The following is a 20,739-nucleotide window of genomic DNA, read 5'->3' on the forward strand; positions in this document are numbered from 1 at the left end:
ACCCAATTCCCCTGTGTGAAAAAGTAATTTCCCCTTTACACACTGGTTGTTCCACCTTTAGCTGCAATGACTGCAACCAAATGCTTCCTGTAGTTGTTGATCAGTCTCTCACATCGCTGTGGAGGAATTTTGGCCCACTCTTGCATGCAGAACTGCTTTAACTCAGCAACATTTGTGGGTTTTGTTTTCAAGCATGAACAGCTCATTTCAAGTCCTGCCACAACATCTCAATTGGGATTAGGTCTGGATTTTAACTAGGCCCTTCCAAAACTTCAAATGTGTTGCTTTTTAACAATTTTCATGTAGACTTGTGTGTTTTGGATCATTGTCTTGCTGCATGACCCAGCTGCGCTTCAGCTTCAGCTTCAGCTCACAGACGGATGGCCTGACATTCTCCTGTAGAAGTCAGTTGGTCAAATTTCTGCCCTGCTATAGCTGCCCCGGTCAACTGGAAGTGCTGTTATTGTGAAGTGAAAATGTCTAGGAGCAACAACGGCTCAGCTGCAAAGTGGTAGGCCACACAAGCTCACAGAATGGGACCGCCGTGTGCTGAAGCGCGTAAAAATAGTCTGTCCTCGGTTGCAACACTCACTACCGAGTTCCAAACTGCCTCTGGAAGCAACGTCAGCACAAAAACTGTTAGTCAGGAGCTTCATGAAATGGGTTTCCATGGCCGAGCAGCTGCACACAAGCCTAAGATCACTATGCGCAATGCCAAGCGTCGGCTGGAGTGGTATAAAGCTAGCCACCATTGGACTCTGGAGCAGTGGAAACGCGTTCTCTGGATTGATTAATCACGCATTACCATCTGGCAGTCCGACAGACAAGTCTGGGTTTGGTAGATGCCAGGAGAATGCTACCTGCCCCAATGCATGGTGCCAACTGTAAAGTTTGGTGGAGGAGGAATAATGGTCTGGGGCTGTTTTTCATGGTTCGGGCGAGGCCCCTTAGTTCCAGTGAAGGGAAATCTTAACGCTACAGCATACAATGACATTCTAGACGATTCTGTGCTTCCAACTTTGTGGCAACAGTTTGGGGAAGGCCCTTTCCTGTTTCAGCATGACAATGCCCCCGTGCACAAAGCAAGGTCTATACCGAACTGGTTTGTCGAGATCGGTGTGGAAGAACTTGACTGGCCTGCACAGAGCTCTGACCTCAACCCCATCGAACACCTTTGGGATGAATTGGAATGCCGACTGCGAGCTTGGCCTAATCGCACAACATCAGTGCCCGACCTCACTAATGCTTGTGGCTGAATGGAAGTCCCTGCAGCAATGTTCCAACATCTAGTGGAAAGCCTTCCCAGAAGAGTGGAGGCTGTTATAGCAGCAAAGGGGGGGGTGGGTAACTATTCATGCCCATGATTTTACATTTACATTTTAGTCATTTAGCAGACGCTCTTATCCAGAGCGACTTACAGTTAGTGAGTGCATACATTTGTTATTTTTTCATACTGGCCCCCCGTGGGAATCGAACCCACAACCCTGGCGTTGCAAACGCCATGCTCTACCAACTGAGCTACATCCCTGCTGGCCATTCCCTCCCCTACCCTGGACGACGCTGGGCCAATTGTGTGCCGCCCCATGGGTCTCCCGGTCACGGCCAGCTACGACAGAGCCTGGATTCGAACCAGGATCTCTAGTGGCACAGCTAGCACTGCGATGCAGTGCCTTAGACCACTGCGCCACTCGGACAACCTGGACATGCTCAATACGTAACGCTCATTTATGTTTTCTGTTGCAAAATGTTTTGTTTTCCTAATGAACACAACCCAGGAGAGAAAGAGACAGAGAGGAGAGAGACAGGAGGGAGGGAGGAGAGACAGACAGACGGGAGGAGAGACAGACAGGAGGGAGGGAGGAGAGACAGACAGACGGGAGGAGAGACAGACAGGAGGGAGGGAGGAGAGACAGACAGGAGGGAGGGAGGAGAGACAGACAGGACGGAGGGAGGAGAGACAGACAGACGGGAGGAGAGACAGACAGGAGGGAGGGAGGAGAGACAGACAGGAGGGAGGGAGGAGAGACAGACAGGACGGAGGGAGGAGAGACAGACAGGAGGGAGGGAGGAGAGACAGACAGGACGGAGGGAGGAGAGACAGACAGGAGGGAGGGAGGAGAGACAGACAGACGGGAGGAGAGACAGACAGGAGGGAGGGAGGAGAGACAGACAGGAGGGAGGGAGGAGAGACAGACAGGAGGGAGGGAGGAGAGACAGACAGGAGGGAGGGAGGAGAGACAGACAGGAGGGAGGGAGGAGAGACAGTGCTGAGATGACGGGTGGAAGCATGGGTGCGATGTTAGCTGGGATCAGGGGTGGCCGTCTTGCTGCACAGTCGACCCAGGAGGCTTGCCATCTGCAGTAGTGAGTTCACGCCCTCCGCCACCTTCATGTGGGTGTATCCTATCTCCTTGATGAACTCCAACTTGAGATACTCAGGCATCTGGAAAGTCTTACAAACTCTGAAGATGTTATGAGATGTTCGACGAGCAGGTGTCCATATACTTTTGGTAATGTAGAGTACCTCCATTTTAATATTTTTCTCCACTCCAAAAAAATATCTCACATGTATTTTATTGTTTCCTGACAAAGTCAAATGAAATTTGATTGGTCAAAAACAAGTCAGTGTTTAATCACTGAGGTCGAGCTAGACCATGTCTTTTTTCTGGAATAGCTTACCCATCTGGGACTGTCAGTATTGATGAGTCTCTCCATAGGACAGACATTTAACAGAGAGGGGACCTCCCTATGGAAGTGCCCATGCAACCTGGTGGGGATTTATTTTGGGACTCAGAACACACACAGTTTTATTAAACACTTCATAATGGGGCGGCAGGTAGCTTAGTGGTTAAGAGCGTTGTGCCAGTAACCGAAAGGTCGCTGGTTTTAATCCCAGAGCCGACTAGGTGAAAAATCTGTCGATGTTTCCTTGAGCAAGGCACTTAACCCTAATTGCTCCTGTAAGTCGCTCTGGATAAGAGCGTCTGCTAAATGACGTAAATGTAATAATGGCAATTAGTGAGGTTAAGTGGAGTGTGAGAAGTAACTTAAAGAGATTTTGCTGTCCGAGGTAGAGAGAGGGAGAGGGAGAGAGAGAGGGGCAGGTGGCAGGGCCGGTCCTGTCGTGAAGGAGAGGGTACAGGACAGCTGGACTGTCATACAATGACTTATTCTCCAGCCTCAGTGCAGCAGATACTGTACATCAACAGGTTTATTGTGTGTATGCACGCGTGTCGGAGCGAGATAATTATCCAATGATAATGGGATATTCATACTGTACTACTACCAGTAAACTGTCAGAAATAAACAGACATGTCAAAATAAGAGTAGTTGGCCTACACAATTAGTTGTACTTGTTACTTTATTCATAATACCGCACTACAAACAGAATTAGAACGAGCATAACTAACCTTCCAATTCAAAGCAATGTTCCATGACATGAGGACAGGCAACCATATTGGGTATACCATGTTCTTCTGGAATGTTCCGTTGCATTCATGCTTATCACAGCTCTCCGGATTTGATGCCTTTCTCAGTATTCAACAATCACAACAATGACACATTCTGATGTGCCTCCATGTTAGGTAGTAGGTTAGAGCTCTGTGGCATATGAGTAGGGCAATACAAGGGGATCAAAGCAGGGTTCCTTTACAATATAGCAGATCTAATATAGCTTTAATACACATTGCTAGTATAATTCTCACACCAGCACAGTTCTGGGTTTAGTCTCACACTATCAGCCATACTCTATGTAGATTATAACATGTCTAATACTATACAGCTGCAATGGGCGAGAGCTGTTGGAGCACTGAGGACCACTGCTATCTAACACCACCTGGAGGCAGAGGGAATAAGTACAAGTAAAGAGATGAACAGTTGTGGAAGGTAAGGCCATTCCCTTCAGTCAGGCAGAGCACGGCTAGGACAAGGAATAAAGAGCTCTCTGTACAAGTGCGTGGGCCAGTATGGTTTCAGAGTAGGCCTGACAGTGTCTGTTATAAGCAGCAGAGACTGGAGAGGACAGGTCACATTGTTACAGGTCACCTGCCTGCAGCCTGCCATCCACACACTGAGGGACAGTTACCAACTAGGTCAGAAAGGAGGACCCTCACAAAAGCATAACAGAAAACAGCACTGTGCACACAGAGGAACAACACATCACTTTCAAGCAAACAATTTCAGAATCAATATCAATTGAAACCAAAAATAATTTCCATAATAACATACAAACACGCAAAAAACAATCATTACATTTGGCAGTGAAACGCTTCCCTTAAACAAAACTCTACAAGCACACTCATATGCACCTTCATGGGGAAAACCCCAAACACGTCTTTATCTACATTAGAATGATAGAGGAAACGCTTTTGGCCTCCAGAAACAAAGAGCCTGAGTATTACTGTGCATTTCCACGTGTACAAAGTTTGCATCTAGAAATAGAAGACAAAGCTAAATACACCTTTACCGTCATCTATATAGCTTTATTCACACCTTAAGATCTTGTAATTTTATATTTTGCCTTTAGTCCTACCTTTAAAAAAGGGGCAATCTGCAGTTGCTACAACTTTATATGGGGATTTATAAATTAATGATATGTATTGATTTTTGAAGAATATAAATTAAATGCCTCATATGGCATACCCCATCAGAACCCCCAAAATAAATCATTTTACTCCAATGTTTGTAAACAAAGTCAATTTAAACAAGCACTGTATCGCCTCAAAACATGGTTAAACTATAATTTTGATATCATGGATGGTCAGTCCTTCTGTCCATCCAGGGTCAGCTCCATTTATGAATTTGAGCGGTTACATTTCTCCTGACCAATCCCTCAACTTTTGACAGAAACAGTGGTGGGGAAAACACTTTGTTATTGTTTCAACTGCAATTGCCGCTTTAATGTTTTATTTCTTCTAACTATCAAGTGGCAAACTTAGCACAGGCGAAAAGGCTTAGCAAGCCTGTATTCTGTGGAGTAGTGTACACCTCCATCCCTACTGTCCCAACACTCATTCATCTGATTTAATGTAGGATATCGGAAGAGGTTAACAAAAATCATAAAATAAAACATATTTTGGGAGGAATTAAAGGATGCCAAATACTCCTGATATCAATAACAACACCTCTTAAAACAGGAAAATAATGAATCATTGGTCTAAAGAAATTGCCATTTGTTTCCACTACAGACAAAAGAAACCAAGTTCAAAATCACTGCACAAAAATGGGAGGATTTAAAGCGAGCAGAACTAGAATTTAAGCAAATTGGCAATTGTGAATATTTATTTTAAGATTCATATTTAAGACCAAAAAGGAAATACTTATCTGGAAAGGAAAAATGGCAGCCCTTGCGAGTAGGTACATTACATGACCAAAAGTATGTGGACACCTGCTTGTCGAACATCTCATTCCAAAATCATAGGCATTAATATGGAGTTGGTCCCTCCTTTGCAGCTATAACAGCCTCCACTCTTCTGGGAAGGCTTTCCACTAGATGGTGGAACATTGCTGCGGGGACTTGGTTCCATTCAGCCACAAGAGCATTAGTGAGGTCGGGCACTGATGTTGGGCGATCAGGCCCGCAGTTGGTGTTCCAATTCATCCCAAAGCTGTGGGAGGTCAGGGCTCTGCAGGCCAGTCAAGTTCTTCCACACCGATCTTGACAAACCATTTCTGTATGGACCTCGCTTTGTGCACGGGGGCATTGTCATGCTAAAACAGGAAACGGCATTCCCCAAACTGTTGCCACAAAGTTGGAAGCACAGAATCGTCTAGAATGTCATTGTAGCGTTAAGAATTCCCTTCACTGGAACTAAGGGGCCTAGCCCGAACCATATTAAAAAAACTGCCCCAGACCATTATTCCTCCTCCACCAAACTTTACAGTTGGCACTATGCATTCCGGCAGGTAACGTTCTCCTGGCATCCACCAAATCCAAATTAGTCCGTCTGAGTGCCAGACGGTGATGCGTGATTCATCACGCCAGAGAACGCGTTTCCAACGCTCCAGAGTCCGATGGCGGCGAGCTTTACACCACTCCAGCCGTCGCTTGGCTTTGCGCATGATGATCTTAGGCTAGTGTGCGGCTGCTCAGCCATGGACGAACAGTTCTTGTGCTGACATTGCTTCCAGAGGCAATTTGGAACTCGGTAGTGAGTGTTACAACTGAGGACAGACGATTTTTACGCGCTACGCGCTTCAGCACACGGCGCTCCCATTCTGTGAGCTTGTGTGGCCTACCACTTCGCAGCTGAGTCGTTGTTGCTCCTAGACATTTCCATTTCACAATAACAACACTTACAGTTGCCTTGGGCAGCTCGAGCAGGGCAGAAATTTGACAAACTATGACCGTGCCACGTTGAAAGTCACTGAGCTCTTCAGTAAGGCCATTCTACTGCCAATGTTTGTCTATGGAGATTGCATGGCTGTTTGCTTGATTTTAAACACCTGTCAGCAACGGGTGTGGCTGAAATAGCTGAATCCACTCATTTGAAGGGGTGTCCACATACTTTTGTATATAGTGTATTTCCTTATTGAAATGGGCTAATTTACAAAAACTCCACATTGTGGGCTCTAGACGTGCCTCTTCAACTATATTTCAGACTGGTTATCGTTAATATCAACAAATTTTTACTAACTAGCCTTTGAACAGAGGCAAATACATTTATCTGAGCAGTACATTCCCTTGCATTGTGAGTACAAGGACAGTAAGACAACAAAGCATTCTGATCAGTGCTGCAGGGTAAAGACTTCTCCCTGGGGGTATGTATACTATTGAAAAACAATGACAATGGGATAAAAAGGAGATGTTTCTTATTGATTTATCTTGAAAATAGGCCTTGCAACCAAAACGTTGTCAATAAATCAGATTTTTTTTTAAAGTATGTATCGAAAATCTCCTTTCGATCCCCCTTGTCTTCGTTTTTCAAGAACACACTAACAAAACACTGCAGAGAAATTATAAAAGAAAAACAAAGGACCAAACAGGAGAAGAGGAGGACCACCAAAGCATTGAGGCACTGAGGCTCCATGAATACACATGGCAATGAGAATTCATACCTGCACTCACTGGAGGAGCTGTAGTCAGCCAGTGTGTAGCTAGCTTACCATCTTAACCTAGGGAGAGAAGAGCGGTCTTTAAGGGATAAAACATAGCGTATGGCAGCAAACACGTCAGCAGCCTGATAACTGGCAGAAAGCATTTTCTGGACACTTACAACAGCGGCCAATAGGAAACAAATGTCCACAGGTCTTCTGTCGGGAACAAAAACGTAAGTCTCACATATCGTTGTCTGTCAAAATTAACTTCAATGACAGCTGCGTTTTCATATGTACAGTGCTGCTTGGCCCTCAAATAAATAAATACCTAGGATGTTACATTTAGTGGCAAATGACTTTCATGAAATGTGGCACAGAGAAAAGTATATAGTTGGATACTTCAAGAAATAAATTGCTGGGTTTGTACCTTCCATTACTAGCGCCATAGCTCAGAGGCAGTGTGATGCAAACACAATACAAGGCAACAGAGAGCAAAAGGGAACATGCTCTTCTAAGTGCTACACTCTGTGTGTCTCTGGGGCGTATGAGTGGGTTTTGATGCAAGTGATTGTGTCTTTTTCCAATTTTAAATAACCTTGTACATTACGTCTGTGTGTTCCAATCCTCTCAGGCTATGAATGTCTTTATAACCTTCTGTATGATCTGTCCACAGCCGGGACATGGAGCGTGGAACTTGTGGAGCCTCCTGGCGCAGGAGAAGCAGGTTAGCAGGTGAGCCGTGCGGCCGTGTATAATACTCCCGTTACGCGGACGCATCCGACACAGCTTACAGGGCTCCAACAGAGCCTCGGGCCTAACCTCCACTTCCATCCCCAGGCTTTCCTGACTCTCTCCCCCAGAGAGCTGCTCCTCCCTGGGCAGGCCGCGCGGCCTGGGACCCTTGCCCTTCCCTGGAACACCGGGGGGCAGCGGGCGGTCGGGGGTGGAGTGGGAGGGCAGGATGACTGGGTCGGACACGGTCCTGAGGCAGTCTGGGACATCGATGCCTGTGTCGCTTTCCTCCTCATCGTCGCGCGGGGCCAGAGAACTGCATGCTGGGATGTCGGGGACGGAGAGTGAGTGGACCAACCGTGGGACGTCTTTGTACCAGTTCTTGCGTAGAGCCCAGCAGCGTACGCAGTAGCGCTGGAGAGGAGAGTTGTACTTCCTGCACTCTGTACACTGCCATGCATCCTGAGAGAGAGGGTTAGAGAACATGTTAGACAAGAGGCAGCTACAAGGAACTATCAGTGTCATGTGAGACAGAGACAGTCAGACAGAGGGAGACAAAGTAGAGCGAAAGAGAGAGAGAACGAGACAAAAAGATGGAAAACAGAGATGGAGACGGACCTGTGTAGAGATCTCTGTATCCGTATCGTCACTCAGACACTGCGAGTCTTCATCTGGCTCCTCCTGCATCTGAGGAGAGACGAGAGACACTCATCAGTCACATAAACCACATTTCCATACAGTTTTTATGAGAGTAAAGTCATACCGTATAAAAATCACGACAGCTGTGTTCGGTTACATTTTATAATTGCAGACAACATTTATACGTTCGGCGTGGTGGGATCTTTTTGTGTCAAATGAATTAATGCTAGAAATGGCGGTGTAAACGCCTTTATGCGCAACTATTGATATCATAACCATCATATCGAAGTAAACTTTGAGTCACGCGATGATATGGTGTGTGGTCCTCCCACTACGACTCTGGAAACCAAGCAGTTTATTAGGCTACAGATGAAATAAGTTATGATGAACTTCACAGGGTGGTGAAAGTGCACAGTGATCTTGATGCTCCTTTCCAATAAATATCGAGGGTCTTATTCTGGTGACATGATCGATGCCTGACCGCCGTTTGACAAATACTCTTCGTCTTATCCATAATAATCTCATCATGTAGATAAGCCTACCCGCAATGTATCTGGGAACTGTTGGCTAGAGCGCACGTGCCAAGACCAGAGTAGGAACATTTGCTATTTAATGCAAATGTTTGTGACAAAACTATCGGTAGAGTTGAAAATGCGATGGAAACACATTGAGCTTTAGATTTTTAATTGGTACATGAAAACGTAAAGAAACTGAGGAAAAAAAGTACATTGTGTGCACTACGTCATCAAGAACTTATTTTTTCATCCACAACAAGTCAGTTTGATGGAAACACCACTGGTGGGAAAATGTGCATATTTTCTTTATGCGGATTTTAGAATATTCGCATGAAAATCTGTCGCTAATTGGATGGAAACCTACCCAAACCAAAAACCGTGGATAGATGGCAGCATTCGCGCAAAACTGAAAGCGCAAACCACTGCATTTAACCATGGCAGGGTGACAGGGAATATGGTTGAATACAAACAGTGCAGTTATGCCCTGCGTAAGGAAATCAAACAGGCAAAAACGTCAGTACAGAGAAAGTGGAAACGCAATTCAACAGCTCAGACACGAGACGTATGTGGCAGGGTCTACAGACAATCACGGATTACAAAGGGAAAACCAGCCACATCACGGATACCAACGTCTTGCTCCCGGATAAGCTAAACACCGTCACCTGCTTTGAGGATAACAGTGCCACCAACGCGGCACGCTCTCCAGGACTGTGGGCTCTCGTTCTCCGTAGCCGACATGAGTAAGACATTTAAGCGTGTTAACCCTTGCAAGGCTGCCGGCCCAGACAGCATCCCTAGCCACGTCCTCAGAGCATGCGCAGACCAGCTGGCTGGAGTGTTTCGGACATATTCAATTTCTCCCTATCCCAGTCTGCTGTCCCCACTTGCTTCAAGATGTCCACCATTGTTCCTGTACCCAAGAAAGCAAAGGTAACTGAACTAAATGACTAATCGCCCTGTAGCACTCACTTCAGTCATCATGAGAGGCTAGTTAAGGATCATATCACCTCCTCCTTACCTGACACCCTAGACCCACTTCAACTTGAATACCGCCCCAATAGATCCACAGACGATGCAATCGCCATCGCACTGCCCTATCCCATCGGGACAAGAGGAATACCTATGTAAGAATGTTGTTCATTGACTACAGCTCAGCCTTCAACACCTTAGTACCCTCCAAGCTCATCATTAAGCTCGGGGCCCTGGGTCTGAACCCCGCCCTGTGCAACTGGGTTCTGGACTTCCTGACGGGCCGCCCCCAGGTGGTGAAGGTAGGAAACAATACCTCCACTACGCTAATCCTCAACAAAGGGGCCCCACAAGGGTGTGTGCTCAGCCCCTTCCTGTACTCCCTGTTCACCCATGACTGTGTGGCCATGCACGCCTCCAACTCAATCATCAAGTTTGCAGACGACAACAGCAGTAGGCCTGATTACCAACAATGACGAGACAGCCTACAGGGAGGAAGTGAGGGCCCTGGGGGAGTGGTGCTGATCGTGGACTTCAGGAGACAGCACAGGGAGTACGCCCCCATCCACATCGACGGGACCGCAGTGGAGAAGGTGAAAAGCATCAAGTTCCTCAGTGTACACGTCGCTGACAATCTGAAATGCTCCACCCACACAGACAGTGCGGTGAAGAAGGCGCAACAGCGCCTCTTTAACCTCAGGAGATGAAAAAAATTCAGCTTGGCCCCTAAGACCCTCACAAAACTATTACAGATGCACCAGAGGATTCTGGCGGGCTGGATCACCGGCTGGTAAGGCAACTGCACCACCCGCAACCACAGGGCTCTCCAGAGGGTGGTGCGGTCTGCCGAACGCATTACCGGGGGCAAACTACCCGCCCTCCAAGACACCTACAGCACCCGATGTCACAGGAAGGCCAAAAAGATCATCAAGGACATCAACCACCCGAGCCACAGCCTGTTCACCCTGCTATCACCCAGAAGGCGAGATCAATACAGGTGCATCAATGCTGGGACCGAGAGACTGAAAAATAGCTTCTATCTAAAGGCCATCGGACTGTTAAATAGCCATCACTAGTCGGCCTCCCCGCAGTACCCTGCCCTGAACTTAGTCACTATCACTAGCCGGCTACCACCCGGTCACTCCACCCTGCACCTTAGAGGCTGCTGCCCTATCTACATAGACATGGAATCACTGGTCACTTTAATGTTAACATACTGGTTTTACTAATTTCATATGTATATATTGTATTCTACTGTATGCCACTCCGACATTGCTCGTCCTAATATTTATATATTTCTTAATTCCATTATTTTACTTTGAGATTTCTGTGTATTGTTAGATATTACTGCACTATTGGAGCTTGGAACACAAGCATTTCACTACACTCGCAATAACATCTGCTAAATAGGTGTATGCGACCAATAAAATTTGATTTGATTCGAACCTAGCTATAGTCTGAAATAATACTCCATAGTACAAGAGCTATAAAGAGAAAATATCATTGTTCATGTACCACTCAACATAGGGACTACAGGAGAACACAGTCCTACCTCCTTATCAGCCTTTTCCTCTTTTCCTCCTCCCTCCTCTTCGGGTGGTGGCTCTCCCTCTCCTCCACTCCCTTCTTCCAGCACGGCCTCCTTCATTTCAACACTCACCTGTTCACTCCCCCCCTCTGTCAGGAACCACAGGTCGTCCGTCGTGTCCGACACGATCGCTGTGTCCTCATCCTGCGCAGGAGACAGCTGATCCCTCAGTCAGGATGTGTGTGACCTCATCATTGTATGACTATGCTCCCTGAGTTTATCCCCTTGACAAGCAAATAAACTGACTATAGTAAACAGCATTATCTAGTTTTCTTACTTGATTAGTGTGGATGTCCGTAGAGCCGTTGCTTCTGCGACTGTAGTTGTTACGCAGATTACCAAGAAACCACCAGGGCAGCCCTGAGAGGTCCCACTCGTCAAGGGTGACGTCGAGCTTGGGCCGTTTGCAGGCCGACTGGGGCAAAGCATCTAAAGAGTCTGAGGGAGGGGCCACAGGGGGTTAGGACTCAAATAATATATCAGTTATATACAGTGGGGGGGAAAAAGTATTTAGTCAGCCACCAATTGTGCAAGTTCTCCCACTTAAAAAGATGAGAGAGGCCTGTAATTTTCATCATAGGTACACGTCAACTATGACAGACAAAATGAGATATTTTTTTACAGAAAAGTACATTGTAGGATTTTTAATGAATTTATTTGCAAATTATGGTGGAAAATAAGTATTTGGTCAATAACAAAAGTTTCTCAATACTTTGTTATATACCCTTTGTTGGCAATGACACAGGTCAAACGTTTTCTGTAAGTCTTCACAAGGTTTTCACACACTGTTGCTGGTATTTTGGCCTATTCCTCCATGCAGATCTCCTCTAGAGCAGTGATGTTTTGGGGCTGTCGCTGGGCAACACGGACTTTCAACTCCCTCTAAAGATTTTCTATGGGGTTGAGATCTGGAGACTGGCTAGGCCACTCCAGGACCTTGAAATGCTTCTTACGAAGCCACTCCTTCGTTGCCCGGGCGGTGTGTTTGGGATAATTGTCATGCTGAAAGACCCAGCCACGTTTCATCTTCAATGCCCTTGCTGATGGAAGGAGGTTTTCACTCAAAATCTCACGATACATGGCCCCATTCATTCTTTCCTTTACACGGATCAGTCGTCCTGGTCCCTTTGCAGAAAAACAGCCCCAAAGCATGATGTTTCCACCCCCATGCTTCACAGTAGGTATGGTGTTCTTTGGATGCAACTCAGCATTCTTTGTCCTCCAAACACGACGAGTTGAGTTTTTACCAAAAAGTTCTATTTTGGTTTCATCTGACCATATGACATTCTCCCAATCCTCTTCTGGATCATCCAAATGCACTCTAGCAAACTTCAGACGGGCCTGGACATGTACTGGCTTAAGCAGGGGGACACGTCTGGCACTGCAGGATTTGAGTCCCTTGCGGCATAGTGTGTTACTGATGGTAGGCTTTGTTACTTTGGTCCCAGCTCTCTGCATGTCATTCATTAGGTCCCCCCATGTGGTTCTGGGATTTTTGCTCACCGTTCTTGTGATCTTTTTGACCCCACGGGGTGAGATCTTGCGTGGAGCCCCAGATCGAGGGAGATTATCAGTGGTCTTGTATGTCTTCCATTTCCTAATAATTGCTCCCACAGTTGATTTCTTCAAACCAAGCTGCTTACCTATTGCAGATTCAGTCTTCCCAGCCTGGTGCAGGTCTACAATTTAGTTTCTGGTGTCCTTTGACAGCTCTTTGGTCTTGGCCATAGTGGAGTTTGGAGTGTGACTGTTTGAGGTTGTGGACAGGTGTCTTTTATACTGATAACAAGTTCAAACAGGTGCCATTAATACAGGTAACGAGTGGAAGACAGAGGAGCCTCTTAAAGAAGTTACAGGTCTGTGAGAGCCAGAAATCTTGCTTGTTTGTAGGTGACCAAATACTTATTTTCCACCATAATTTGCAAATAAATTCATAAAAAATCCTACAATGTGATTTTCTGGATTTTTTCCCCTCAATTTGTCTGTCATAGTTGACGTGTACCTATGATGAAAATTACAGGCCTCTCTCATCTTTTTAAGTGGGAGAACTTGCACAATTGGTGGCTGACTAAATACTTTTTTTCCCCCACTGTATAGCCATGTGAGTGAGTTTACCTTCGTCAGGCTCCCGGGGTCGTCTCTGAGACGGGGTCTGCATGGGGAGGGCCTCGTCACTGGCCACTTCCAGGTCCGCCTTGGCCACTCCCCCACACACCTACACAAGTAGGAGGGGAGGAGAGGAGAGCCAATCAGATAACAGAGCAGAAACTGGGCACTTGGTGGAACCACAGCTCCCTCACAGCATGGCCTAGTGGTCAGGGTGAGGGTGGGGGGCAGGACAGTGGAGTAGGTCCATGGGTACTGGGGCAGTGGAGGGCCACATAAGGACTGACAGAGAGACAGACTGGGCAACAGAGCCACACATTAAGGGCAAGGGTGAAAATTAAAGGAGACATAAGAGAGAGTGAAAACTAATCTGCCTAAATTATTCTGGAATCATACACATTTTGGGTGTTTGTATGAACCAGACAAGCATTAGTATGGACACACCACAACGCAGATGCAGCATTCAATCTTCCATAATCACACACAAGTTAAAATACTATTCAACACGATGCCGTGATTAGATGACAAGTGACTACACCTTTAATTGGTCTGCATGCATTTCTTGACGAAGAGGAGCCAGTCCTCCCACAGTCTTTATTTTTGTTATTTTTCAAATTGCAATACACAAGTACTGAGGGAATTGATATTTTTCATTTATAATATCAGTCAGTGATTTCTGCATGCCTCTTCTCAACAAAAGTTGCAGTCACAGATAATTACAAACCCAATGATCACTATCCATATGATCAACATTCATTCATTCATTCATTCATTATTCTCTAGTCATATCTCACTGTAAGCTCCCATATCCACTATTGGCCTAGAGGCAACTAATGCTAAGTGGAAACGAGATGTTGGGGAAAGAAACCATTGGGGTGTTGGTGAAGGGGGAGAAGGGCAGTTGGGGTGTTAGGGAGAAGGGGAAGTGGGGTGTGTGGTTTCGGTGGAAGAGAGAGGGGGCAGATTTTGCGTGGAGGGGCAGGTTTGGGAAGTTTGGGGAAGGGGCAGGTGTGGGGCGGGTAGAGAGAGGAAGGGGTAGATGGGGGAGTGGGTGTTTGGACCGAGACGGGATCAGGAGCTGTGTTCCTCCAGCAGGTTCGGGGCAGAGAAGAGAACTCTGAGACAGACAGAGACAGTGACTCTGCCCCCCATGCTCTGAGTGGTGCTGGTGGGTCCGGCAGTGTGGTGTGTTGGAGCTCCACCAGGCCAGGCCAGAGATGGGGATGTACAGAGACGGTGCCACTCTGTACACATAAACACCTGCGGAGACAGCGGCCCTCCCCTCCCCTCACAACACACAAGCTACTGGCTCAATAAACTTGGGAAAACAAATGAACTGCTCTACATTTTCAATGCAGCTAATCATTTTAAAACCCAGTTGATTGGATTCCAACTTTGATAATGGGGTTAATGAATAAAAAATCAGTTGGCCAGAACAATTGATATCTCAACAATGAAGCTGTGCGCATGGCTCATTACATTTTGAAGAGACTGACTGATTGAGCTACCCTGGGGGGTTGTGTGTGGTGAGGTGGTGGGCTTGAGGGTCCCTGTTTCTCCTGGGCACCATGCTTCAGCTTTACCTGACCGCGGTCCTCCACTCCGCCCTCTACACACTCACGTCCCACAGAAAGACTCTCTGCAGCGTCTGCGTTTCAGAATGAGATACAGTAACACACAAAACACACCCTGCCCTTTAATTAACACACTCCACACACACACTCACACACACCCTATAGGTACACTGTAGCTCTGGTTTCTTCAAAGAATTCTGCCGGGCAAATGAGGAGTTAAACACCTCCACACATACACATCAAGAGAGATCCAGGTTTACAGTTTACACATGCACACCTTTCACCTCCAACCAGCAAGACTGAGCTTAAAGAGTAGATGACAATACAAATAGAGACTGATTCTTCACTGGTTGGTAAAACAATCATTCTTATAGCTACAACATTAATTAAGATCCAATGTACATGAATCAAAACCTACAATTATATGATTTGACTGTACACAAGGAGAAAAAGAGACAATATGTAAATTGATTTCATATCAACAATCATCCCACACTCAATCCAGACAAAGCAGCATAGCATTAGTCTTTTTCAGCTGTTTCAGCCAGGATCATATTCAAATGCATCAAAATGTATTTTTAAAATGAAAATCTCACAAGCAATGGAGGCATCGATCACTTACCCGAACAATTCAGCACAACTAAATACTTCTTCAGCATCTCGTAGACTGGACTGCAAAACAGGACACATTTGATTAAATTGTAAATGTGTAATTGTAGACTCGACCTGAAGTGTTAAGTATACAGCATTAGTGTATTATGTACAGGGTAAGTATAATGTGTACTGAGCATGAGCCTGTGGGTGTGAGAGAGTGCTCACCTGGGGTTTTTGACGGAGAAGCTCTCGACCTCCAGCAGCTCTCCCAGTGGGTCGTCCTGGCAGTGCACTATGTGCTGCCTCTGTTTATCATACAACTGCTTCCCCATGATGTACTGGCCCAGGTAGTGCATCACCTGACACACACATTTTAAAAACAATTTGTGAAGTTAAGTTTTAATAAGTGCAATATAGCTTTATCTTATAGGGCTATTACCATGCCAAATGTGTCCACTCACCTCCTTGAGGGTAAAGATGTCCTCCTGGGCTCCAGCCACACGCAGAATCTGCAGGAGAGGGGCTTTGGGATGCACCTGCCACAGACATGACCTGCATTAGCTGCAGCAGGACCAGATACATTCTCTGTACCAAGGTTGTGTTTAATGTTGTTGTGACTTAGGTCAACATCAGTGGAGGCTCCTCAGAGGAGGAAGGGGAGGACCATCCTCAGTGAATTTCATAAAAATAGTAAAACATTTAAAAAGTTAATCCTTTTTAGATAAAACTATACTAAATATTTTCACATCACCAAATAATTGATTAAACACACTGTTTTGCAATGAAGGTCTACAGTAGCCTCAACAGCACTCTGTAGGGTAGCATCATGGTGTAGCCGGAGGACAGCTAGCTTCCGTCCTCCTCTGGGTACACTGACTTCAGTACAAAATCTAGGAGGCTCATGGTTCTCATCCCCTTCCATAGACTTACACAGTAATTATGACAACTTCCGGAGGACGTCCTACAACCAGAGCTCTTGCAGCATGAACTGACATGTCCACCCAATCAAAGGATCAGAGAACGAATCTAGTACTGAAAGAATTAGCTACAGCTAGCTAGCACTGCAGTGCATAAAATGTGGTGAGTAGTTGACTCAAAGAGAGAAAGACAATAGTTTAACAGTTTTGAACAATTTAGGAGAAGCGAGAGAGAGAGATGCATATGTCTGTTGTTTGCATGAACACAAGGAGAGATACAGACAGAGAGGTGATGGTGAAAGACGGATGCACAACTGAATGCATTCAACCAAAATGTATATTTTGTCTTAAAAAAAAGAAAAACTTTCACAGCTAGCAAATGAGCTAGCTAGCTTAGCCTACTCAAACAGAGGGATGCTATGTTAGCTAGTTGGCTGTCTATCCAACACAACACTGGAACTCTTCCAAGTCAAGGTAAGCTTTTGGATTTACTAAATTATTGCCACCGGGGCTGCTTACTGACTGACTGACTTACACTAACGTTACTGCATGATTGTAGCAGGTTTACTGACGTGTTAGTTCTATTATCTATGTTGATTATGACGTTACTTTAGCAAATATGGTGACAACGATGTAAGCTGTGTGTAGCGGTTATAATATGGTTTGGAAAGGTTTTTTCGCCTGCTCACATACAGCTGATGTGTTGTGCATTGAAGTCCACAAACCAAGGGAAAAGGTGAGAGGAGGAAAGCACATAGATGCAAGAAGGAATACAACGTGGCTGCTATGAAAGTGAACTGTGTTTACGTGTGATCAGGGGTGTATTCATTCCACCGATTTTGCTGTAAAACTTTTCTTAAACAGAAGCAAACGGAACGTAAATAAACATACCTAGATGTGCCCAATAGAAACTCTCGTTGCAACTGTTGGACTAATGATTACACCCTAGGTCAGCTAGATGCAGGCAAGAGTGTGCAAGGCGATATTGAATGTGTCACCTCAAATTTCTCTCGACCTGTGTGTACCTACGTTGTAAACTTTCATTCATAGGCTAGGTTGTAGCAACTTCATGATGGGTATTGGGAAAGTTCAAGTATCATGTAGTAGCCTAAACCTATCGATGTTATATTGAACTGGGTGAATGGAATATGAATGACAGTCATCCAATATGCTGTAATAGAAATAAGTCCATGCTCATGAGGAAAAAAAATCGTCCTCCCTTATCTTAAACTGCACCGACTGCCGCTGGTCAACATGCCTTCGGCTTGTGGTGGTGTAAATAAACTCACTTGACTCCCATCCCCAGGTAATATGCTGCATGCTGAGCTTGATGCTGGGTACTGCTGGGGTGACGGTAACGAGGTCATATTCAATAGGCAAAATCTGCTGGGGAAAAAACCGCAAGAATGGATATTAACGTTAACTATTCATTTCATACACACAACATCTTCTATTGATGGCACATAGCCACACACATTTTTTCGGAAAGAAAAACGTTGATTATTGATTAGCTAGCTAGTTAAAGCTAGCAGCTGCACGTCTTCAAGCTGTCAATTGGCCTTGGCTAACTAACAAGCCTCTGGAACACAGCTTGTATTGAGCCGCGCAGTCCGTAGCCAGCTAACGTCAGCTAAACAAACAGTATACTAGCATTCTATGAGTAGTTAGCGAGCTAACTTACTAGGAAACTAGATAGATAACATTGTGAGACCATAATAAAGTCGTTGGTCGCTTCCGCTTAACATAAATTAACAACTGGCAATAGCTATCTTTCCAACGCTTTAAATAAAAATTTGATGCCATTCTGCATTTAATTTTAAACGACGTCAAATGGTTAGCTAGCTAGCTATAGCGAATACTAGATAGCTAGCTAACTCGACCACTTTGCTAGGTAGCAAACGGACGAGTGAAACTCACCTCAATGTATCGGCATTACTGCAACTTTGTCTAGCAAACTATCCTTCGTACCCGACAAATACTATCGTGTGTCATGAGAAATATAGCAATTTAACAACGCATAGACATATCGTGTGCTACCTAGTAGCCAGCTCCTCAACTGTTAGTACAACTTATAAAATTCAAATTCAGTATGGTGCACTGCACAACTTCCGGTACAATTGTCGCCATCTTCACTTGTCAGGCTGGTAGCTATAGTTTTTGTTCTTATAAAATAGCTAACAGTGGTTGTACGTTAGCTATATCCACAAAGATTTACCCACATCTACCTACTAGCTAACTGTTTTTGCTCAAACTTTCGCTTTCCCAAATATTTTTGGGGTATATGGCTTGCTTACTAAAGGTAACGCTTGGATATCCATACCATGCATGACATTCTGATGACACTCAAAAAGCACCAGCCAACGGATTGTAGTTTCACTGTTTCCACACAATTTTTGGGTCCATATATATTGTGTCAAATGTAGCTATCACAAATAATATTATTTGGCTTCTACATCTCTCTGGTGTATCTGACCTGATATGTTGTTCTTGTCTATTACTGTTCTGTACTTTGTCATGTATTTATTTGTACGTTTTATGTTGACCCCAGGAAGAGTAGCTGCTGCATGTGTAGTAGTTAATGGGGATCCTAATAAACTAAACCTGATGCACGAGTTCCTTTGAGAGGTGATTGTAAAGGAATTAACGCGTTATATCATAATGCCTTCTTTGGTGAAGCAGGACCCAAATACAGTGGCTTGCGAAAGTATTCACCCCCCTTGGCATTTTTCCTATTTTGTTGCCTTACAACCTGGAATTAAAATTGATTTTGGGGGGGGTTTGTATCATTTGATTTACACAACATGCCTACCACTTTGAAGATGCAACATTTTTTATTGTGAAATAAGACACACAAAAAAAAACTTGAGCGTGCATAACTATTCACCCCCCCCAAAGTCAATACTTTGTAGAGGCACTTTTTGCAGCAATTACAGCTGCAAGTCTCTTGGGGTATGTCTCTATAAGCTTGGCACATCTAGCCACTGGGATTTTTGCCCATTCCTCAAGTCAAAACTGCTCCAGCTCCTTCAAGTTGGATGGGTTCCGCTGGTGTACAGCAATCTTTAAGTCATACCACAGATTCTCAATTGGATTGAGGTCTGGGCTTTGACTAGGCCATTCCAAGACATTTAACTGTATCCCCTTAAACCACTCGAGTGTTGCTTTAGCAGTATACTTAGGGCCATTGTCCTGCTGGAAGGTGAACCTCCGTCCCAGTCTTAAATCACTGGAAGACAAACAGGTTTCATTCAAGAATTTCCCTGTATTTAGCGCCATCCATCATTCCTTCAATTCTGACCAGTTTCCCAGTCCCTGCCGATGAAAAACATCGGTGTTCTCAGGGTGATGAGAGGTGTTGGGTTTGCGCCAGACATAGTGTTTTCCTTGATGGCCAAAATTTTCAATTTTAGTCTCATCTGACCAGAGTACCTTCTTCCATATGTTTGGGGAGTCTCCCACAAGCCTTTTGGCGAACACCAAATGTGTTTGCTTATTTTTTTCTTTAAGCAATGGCTTTTTTCTGGCCACTCTTCCGTAAAGCCCAGCTCTGTGGAGTGTACGGCTTAAAGTGGTCCTATGGACAGATACTCCAATCTCCGCTGTGGAGCTTTGCAGCTCCTTCAGGGTTATCTTTGGTCTCTTTGTTGCCTCTCTGATTAATGCCCTCCTTGCCTGGTCCTTGAGTTTTGGTGGGCGGCCCTCTCTTGGCAGGTTTGTTGTGGTGCCATATGCTTTCCATTTTTTAATAATGGATTTAATGGTGCTCCGTGGGATGTTCAAAGTTTTGGATATTTTTTTATAACCCAACCCTGATCTGTACTTCTCCACAACTTTGTCCCTGACCAGTTTGGAGAGCTCCTTGGTCTTCATGGTGCCGCTTACTTGGTGGTGCCCCTTGCTTAGTGGTGTTGCAGACTCTGGGGCCTTTCAGAACAGGTGTATATATACTGAGATCATGTGACAGATCATGTGACACTTAGATTGCACACAGGTGGACTTTATTTAACTAATTATGTGACTTTTGAAGGTAATTGGTTGCACCAGATCTTATTTAGGGGCTTCATAGCAAA

The 20,739-nt window shown here is 45.2% G+C and overlaps 1 protein-coding gene across 3 annotated transcripts; it reads right to left on the reverse strand.

The window, feature by feature from the left end:
• Nucleotides 1–6,450: 6,450 nt before the first annotated feature.
• On the reverse strand, nucleotides 6,451–19,099 carry mdm4 (MDM4 regulator of p53). 3 transcript variants are annotated; one of them, XM_041891475.2, is made up of 11 exons: nucleotides 18,587–19,099; nucleotides 17,959–18,052; nucleotides 16,214–16,288; nucleotides 15,978–16,111; nucleotides 15,781–15,830; nucleotides 15,168–15,232; nucleotides 13,594–13,693; nucleotides 11,756–11,916; nucleotides 11,443–11,637; nucleotides 8,386–8,454; nucleotides 6,451–8,229 (listed from the first exon to the last, which is right to left on the reverse strand). In XM_041891475.2, exons 2-11 carry the CDS (start codon nucleotides 18,034–18,036, stop codon nucleotides 7,663–7,665), a joined length of 1,494 nt encoding a protein of 497 aa, XP_041747409.1. In that variant the 5' UTR covers nucleotides 18,037–18,052; nucleotides 18,587–19,099; the 3' UTR covers nucleotides 6,451–7,662. The 3 variants fall into 3 exon arrangements, with proteins under 3 accessions (XP_041747409.1, XP_041747412.1, XP_041747413.1); XM_041891478.2 differs by having other exon boundaries at nucleotides 17,959–18,055; XM_041891479.2 differs by having other exon boundaries at nucleotides 11,443–11,622; nucleotides 18,587–19,097.
• Between the last annotated feature and the right edge of the window lie 1,640 nt (nucleotides 19,100–20,739).

The sequence above is a fragment of the Coregonus clupeaformis genome, chromosome 12, assembly GCF_020615455.1.
Source record: "Coregonus clupeaformis isolate EN_2021a chromosome 12, ASM2061545v1, whole genome shotgun sequence".
In the NCBI taxonomy this organism is placed as follows: Eukaryota; Metazoa; Chordata; class Actinopteri; order Salmoniformes; family Salmonidae; genus Coregonus; species Coregonus clupeaformis.